Genomic DNA, 6,880 nt, shown 5'->3' with positions numbered 1-6,880 from the left:
TCTCCTGGATAATGAGCCTTATATATATATATATGTATATATATATATATATAATGATTTAACTTTGGTGATATTATTGTCGTTTTCCTACTCGTTCTCGATCGTTGCTGCTGTTTTTGTCAAGATACTCTCTAATACATTTTAGTTTTCTTTAATTTCGAGACAAAAAAAATCCATAAATAAGAGATATTGTTGTTGAAATAAAATCTATTGGAGGTAGCTCATGGCATTAAGGTAACACGTTTACGACGCCCTGTATTTGCGAAGAGAGTTCAAGAGATTTGACAGAAGAAATTTACAAACACGTAAATTAAAAAATTAAAAAATCATACACATGAAGATTTCTTTTGTAGAAACATATAAATCATATAATTTAAGAAATAAAAAGATATATAAATCATATAATTTAAGAAAACACGAAAAAATTTCCTATCTTTGAACTGCATGGATTATTCTGACCTAATTTCTGTTTCTCCTTCTAATCTCAAATATATATTATTTTAATTAAACACAAATTCAAAACCAAACTCTATCTCTAATTCGTGTTCATAGTTCATCATTTTCTTTGAACCCTTACGTATTGATATTAGGAGAATATTCTCTAACTTGATGTGAAAAGGAAATTAAAAGGATGGTTTGGAAAAATAGTAGAAATTATTTTTTAAAGTATTTTTTACTTGAAAATATAATAAAATAATATATTTTTTTATTTTTTAAAATTTATTTTTGACATCAACACATTAAAACAATTTAATAATAAATTTTTAAAAAAAAATTCAATTTTTTTTTAAAAACATGGTGGTTTTGGAAAAGAAAACCTTACCATTGGGCTAAAGATCATTGTTTTACTAGAAAAAATTAATAGAGACCAGCACAGTACATATGTAATTTATTAAAATAAAACTATAACTCAATTCATTTAGTTTTTTTTTAAACATGTTTATTACAATAATATCTAAATGGTGTAGGGGAATCACTGTTCCCCCACACACAAAGCATGGTGGATTACAACAGTAATCCATGGTGCTTTACTTATTTTTTTTACTAACTTGTTCCTTTTTTTTTCTTGTTTTTTTTTCTTTTTTTTCAAAATTATTTTTTTTTCAACTTTTCTATTTTTTCTTTTTTTTTCTTTTTTTTTCATTTATTTTTTCTTTTGTTTTTTCCAAAATTATTTTTGTTGATTTTACTTTTTAAATATTGATCTGGTTAAAATTTTTGCTTTGTAATTTTTTTCTTTAAAATACTATGGATTGCTGCGATGTTTTTCCACATAGTTTTTCTATTTTATTTTTTTATTTTTCAAAATTATATTTGTCGATTTTTTTTTAATATGGAGCTGGTTGAGAATTACAATTACAAGTTATTACAAATAAGGCTAAATCATGTGGGGAAACATTGTAGCTTTCATCACAAAACACCGTGAATTACTACAGTATTTCCAACATGATTTTTTTTTTGTGTTTGTTTTGTTATTTTTTTTTCTAAAATATATCTGTCGATTTTTTTTAATATTGAGCTGATTAAGAATTTAGCTCTGTAATTTTTTCTTCTTTAAAACACTGTGATTTGTTGTAGTGTTTTCCCGTGTGATTTTTTTATAATTTTTTCCAAAATTATCTTTTTTGATTTTTTTTTTGAATATTAAGTTGGTTAAGAATTATAATTACAATAAAGCTAAATCATATGAGAAAAGCGTTGTAGTTTTTCTCACAAAACATTGTGGATTGCTACAATATTTCTTTAAATGGTTTTTTATTTTATTTTATTGGGAAAAGCGCTATAGTTTTCCTAACAAAACATTGTCAATTGCTGCAATGTTTTTTCTCATGGATTTTTTTCCTTCCAAAATTATTTTTGTTGGTTTTTTTTTAATATTAAGTTGGTAGAGAATTTAACTTTGTAATTTTTTTTGCTTTTTATTAACTGAAAAGCTAAATCATGTGGTGAAAGCACTGTATCTTTCCTCATAAAACACTGTAGATTGCTACAAATCATTTTGTTCGGTCTCTAAGTTTTTGATCACCAACACAACTTTTTTTTTCATCATGAAATATTTGCTCCATCATACCTTTAATTTCTATTACTTATCTAGCGCTGGTTCACAATTATAATACTATCAAGTACATTTGTTTTATAAGCCCGCAACAACACGCGACATTTCATCTCGTAACATCTAAAGATCATTGTTTTACTAGAAAAAAATAATATAGACCTACAACATAGGCGCAGTACAGATGTAATTTATTACGAAATGAATACCTACTCCTACTCAGCCATATTAATATTAGAAAGTCAAGAAAAATATAAATGACATAGGAAAACTGATGGTCTCTAGCCACTAGGAAAACTATATTATATTAATAAATAAATGCTAATGGGGTTTAAGCTTAATTAATATAAGGATCCATCTAAGATTGAAAGATTTTTGAAGTAAAACACATATAAATAGTTAGTTAAAAATTCCAGCAGTTCAAAATGAGTGCTGAAACTTGAACAAATTAACAGTAATATCATATTAGAAATTAGAAGTTATTGAAGCAAATGACTTAAATATAGCAACTTTTGAATTGGTTGGAATAAGTACTACTGGTTCTATGTTCTAACGGTTTGGTTTGGATAAAAAAATCCAACCAAACTGATTTATTTTTTCAAAATGTTTAACTAGATTGTACTAAGAGAAAGAACTAAGACCATTGATTTTGTTTGGTTTTATACATTTTAAAATTAAATAGTTCCATTTTGAATTAATAGGCCATTTAATTGGACTATTTTTTACAAGCTTTAACAAACTAATTAAATAGTTCGGTTTGATTCGGTTCAGATAAGTTTTTTTTTTATTTTTAAAATTTAAAACTAAAATTAAATCTTTTTATTTAAAAAAATTTCTAACTAAAATTATCCAACAAATCCATAAAACCTTTTAGTTTAGTTAATTCTGAATTGATTTTTATAAATATTCTAGATAATTCAGTTTATTTGCTAACCTTTATTTACCTGGGATGGAGGAATTCAAACAAATATTCTCCGTTCTTGGAATTAAATATGTTCATAAAAGAACTTTTAGCATGAAAAAAAAAGTCAATTTGCTTTTGAGATGGTAAATTTCTCATACAAGGAATTCAAACAAACTTCCGTTCTTGGAATTAAAAAGGGGAAGGGGGAGGGAAAGGGAAGTTGGTGTGCTTCAAAATTAAATTGTCAATACTGATTTTTGTCATAGGGGAACGCCTTGCCGAGTTTGTAAGCATTTTTAATTCATTATATGCATATTTGTAAAACTCAAATCTAATTTAATAGATTAACTTGATAATTCGTTGATCCTGAGTATTGCTTCAATCGAATTTTATTTCAGCTTGTTATTTTTTTTAGGTCATAGTTTGGGCTGCCCATTAATATATAGATTAGCTCACGCAACCAACAATCCAAGTTTTAAATTAGATCAATCTTAATCATTTAGTAGGTGGTCTAATGGTAAGAGTTTGGAATTAAGGGGTTTGCTCCTCCTGTGATTTCAGGTTCGAGCCCTGTGGTTGCTAATATGATAGCTATTGGAGGCTTATATGGTCGTTAACTTCAGAGCCCGTTAGTCGAGATGTTTTTTTTTAAATATCATTTTTTTTAATGATATTAAATTATTTAAAATTACCAAACAACCTCTAAATAAATAAATAAATAACCATAATGAAAAGAATAAAACCTCTTAAAACTAGTCTTAGTTTTTTTAGATTTCAAGTGTAATTGTTTTATTTAATTGTTTAAAAAATAAAAAAAACAAAGAAGACCATCTGTGCATGTTCATTTTTTTTCCTTTTAAGGGTATGACAATAACTTTACTGTGCAAGGTTTTTTGAAAAAACAAAAGAGCTCCTGACTGAATGCTTAACTTTTTTTTTTTTTTTTGCTTTTAAGAGCAAAATAGTTATTTTACTGTGATAAAAAAAAGATATTGTGTCTAATTTATTCCTAATTAGTTTTACAATAATTAATGGATCCCTTGAAAAAAAAATCTAACCCCAATTATAAGCTTCTTTGATTTTTTTGATTAATGGTAAAAATATTATTTTATTATTTTAATAAACAGTAAAATATATCTATGATTATAGTGTTTTATCGATGGCTTTTAGTTTTTTTAAAAAGAAATTTATTTACCAGCACATCCCTTTTGTTTCTACTACGTTGAATGATTATTTAGCATAAGTTGGTGGGATAGAATTATAACTAATAAGATACATTAGTTACAGTTTGAGCATTGTTTTTTTTTCTTTTTGTTAAACTCTTGAAAACATAAAATTAATTTTAGAAACACTTTTAATCACTTAAAAAATGGAAAAGTTATTAGTTTCAATTAAAAATTAAATATCCACTTTAATTAGAAAAAAGAAGAAGAGAAAAGATACGCTTAGTTACGAAAATTGATTCAAAATAGAATGGTTTATACTTCAGGAGCCGAAATAGTAGTCATCATCACGTACCTTATCGCGCGCACATACAAAAAAGAAGAACAGTGTTTCTTTCAAATGGAATTGAAGTCTTGCCTTGCCCCTTTCCTCGCAGGTCCTTGGAGCTTATAAATAGCTACGCAAGGTTCACCTATCAATTCACACATCGATCGGCCCTACCTGGATATCCATCAGCCAAGAAGAAATACCACCAGCAATTCACCAGACCAAGCCATGTCTATTATTGAGCTCTTAGCATCACTTGCCCTTTTACTTGTCCCACTCTTCTTCTATCTCACCAAGAATTCCAAGTCCAAAGCATCATCAAAGTCTAATCCAAACCTAAAATCATACCCCTTAATTGGATCCTCTGTAGCCATTTTTGCCAATAGAAATCGATTCATCCAGTGGACTTCAGATCTTATCCAAAACTCACCCACTGCCACTGTTGTTATCCGCCGTTTCTTGGATCATAGCCGTGTTCTTACAGGAAACCCAGCAAATGTCCAACACATGCTTAAAACCCAGTTTTACAACTATGAGAAAGGTAGCAAAGCTCGGCGAACCCTCTTTGATTTTCTTGGAAACGGTATCTTTAACATTGATGGTGATTCTTGGAAGTTTCAAAGACAAGTTTCAAGCCAAGAATTCAACACCAAATCATTGCGTAAATTCATTGAGACCGTTGTCGATACTGAAGTATCTCAACGCTTAATCCCGATTCTCTCCACTGCTGCAGCTAACAATACAGTTCTTGATTTGCAAGACATACTTCAAAGATTCGCTTTTGACAACATCTGCAAGATCGCTTTCGGATACGATCCTGCATACTTGCTGCCTGATCTCCCCGAAGCCACATTTGCGAAAACTTTTGATGAAGCTGCCAAGATATCCAGTGACAGGCTCGCTACGATATTCCCCTTTCTTTGGAAGATTAAGAGGATCTTCAATATTGGATCAGAGAAACGCCTCAAAGAAGCATCCTCTGAATTACGTGAGTTCGCCAGAAACATCATCAAAGAAAAGAAGCAGGAACTCAGCAACAAATCATCCCTCGAAACCGTAGATCTTCTATCACGTTTCTTGAGCTCAGGCCATTCTGACGAGGACTTTGTCACTGATATTGTCGTCAGTTTTATACTAGCAGGCCGAGACACCACTTCCGCTGCCTTAACATGGTATTTCTGGCTACTCTCTCAAAACCCAGAAGTGGAAAAGGAAATAGTCAGAGAAATAAAAGACAAATCGGAGAGTCCAGTTTATGAAGAAGTCAAGGACATGGTCTACACACATGCTTCTTTATGTGAGAGCATGAGGCTGTACCCTCCTGTCCCAAGGGATAGCAAGGTTGCAATGCAGGACGATGTCTTGCCCGACGGGACTGTGATCAAGAAGGGAATGAGAGTGTCTTACCATCCGTATGCAATGGGGAGGCTCGAGATGTTGTGGGGTCCGGACTGGGAAAAGTTCAAGCCAGAGAGATGGCTGCAGGGAGCTGGCGATGGAGTTAATAGTAATGGGAAGTGGAGTTTTGTAGGGAAGGACCCATACTCCTACCCTGTTTTTCAGGCCGGACCAAGGATTTGTTTGGGCAAGGACATGGCTTTCTTGCAAATGAAAAGGGTGGTAGCCGGGATTTTACGGAGGTTCAAGGTTGTTCCTGCTGCAGAGGAGGGTTTTGAGCCCGTGTTTGTCTCTTATTTGACGTCCAAAATGCAGGGTGGTTTTCCTGTGAGGTTCGAGGAGAGAGCTAATTAAATTATCTTGATTTCAGTACTATTGTGTATGATTAGTTGTTAATTTGCAATTAATAATCGGCAGGATTTCTATAATGGATTTTAGTTATTTCGTTTACTTTTGTCTGTAATCAGTTGTAGGTGTTAATGAAATAAAAATTAAGCGTAATTTCGAGTGGATTTTTGTTGTTGTTGAATGTGAGGGTGAATTGGTTTATTAGAGAAAACATTGATTTAACATCCCGAGTGCCGCTGTAAGAGGAGCCCTTTCCAATTATTTGATGAGATCATTTGTCGCATCCTGACATTGGGATGGTTTTAAAAATATAAATGAAATAATATATTCTTGCCTTTTATTTTTTTAATAAAAAAAGATTTTATTTACTGGTATTATGGTAATTTGAAATCATAATTAGTCAATAAAGATTATATGATACAATCTGCAGGCTTACATGATTTGTTCATGCATGCTTGCTACAGTTATAAGGTAATTAAAATGGCAAGATAGGGAAAACAAAAACTAACTTGCTTTTGCAGAGACTTTGCACGAAGCGGCCGACACTGGGCGAAGCTCTTGTCTTCAACTTCCTTCCTGCTCCTTGTTCTTTCTTTTTCTGTTCTTCTGTTTTTGTTCCCCTTGTAGTGTTCTATTTGTGGGTTTTCTCTCTTCTTTTCTTCCCGCTGTTTCTCTATGATTTTTCT

The 6,880-nt window shown here is 31.0% G+C and overlaps 1 protein-coding gene across 1 annotated transcript; it reads left to right on the top strand.

Moving 5' to 3' along the window:
- Positions 1-4,494: 4,494 nt before the first annotated feature.
- LOC133694304 (cytochrome P450 94A1-like) lies at positions 4,495-6,346 on the top strand. The gene has a single exon (XM_062115793.1). It carries the CDS (start codon positions 4,677-4,679, stop codon positions 6,198-6,200), a length of 1,524 nt encoding a protein of 507 aa, XP_061971777.1. The 5' UTR covers positions 4,495-4,676; the 3' UTR covers positions 6,201-6,346.
- Positions 6,347-6,880: the final 534 nt, after the last annotated feature.

This window comes from Populus nigra, chromosome 5 (assembly GCF_951802175.1).
Source record: "Populus nigra chromosome 5, ddPopNigr1.1, whole genome shotgun sequence".
NCBI classification, from domain to species: domain Eukaryota; kingdom Viridiplantae; phylum Streptophyta; class Magnoliopsida; order Malpighiales; family Salicaceae; genus Populus; species Populus nigra.
Note: the sequence above shows the minus strand (reverse complement) of the source record. Positions and strands in the feature narration are given on the sequence as shown.

Excerpts from the sequence above, each read along its gene's own strand:
- LOC133694304 (XM_062115793.1), top strand. The coding sequence starts at position 4,677 with ATGTCTATTATTGAGCTCTTAGCATCACTTGCCCTTTTACTTGTCCCA.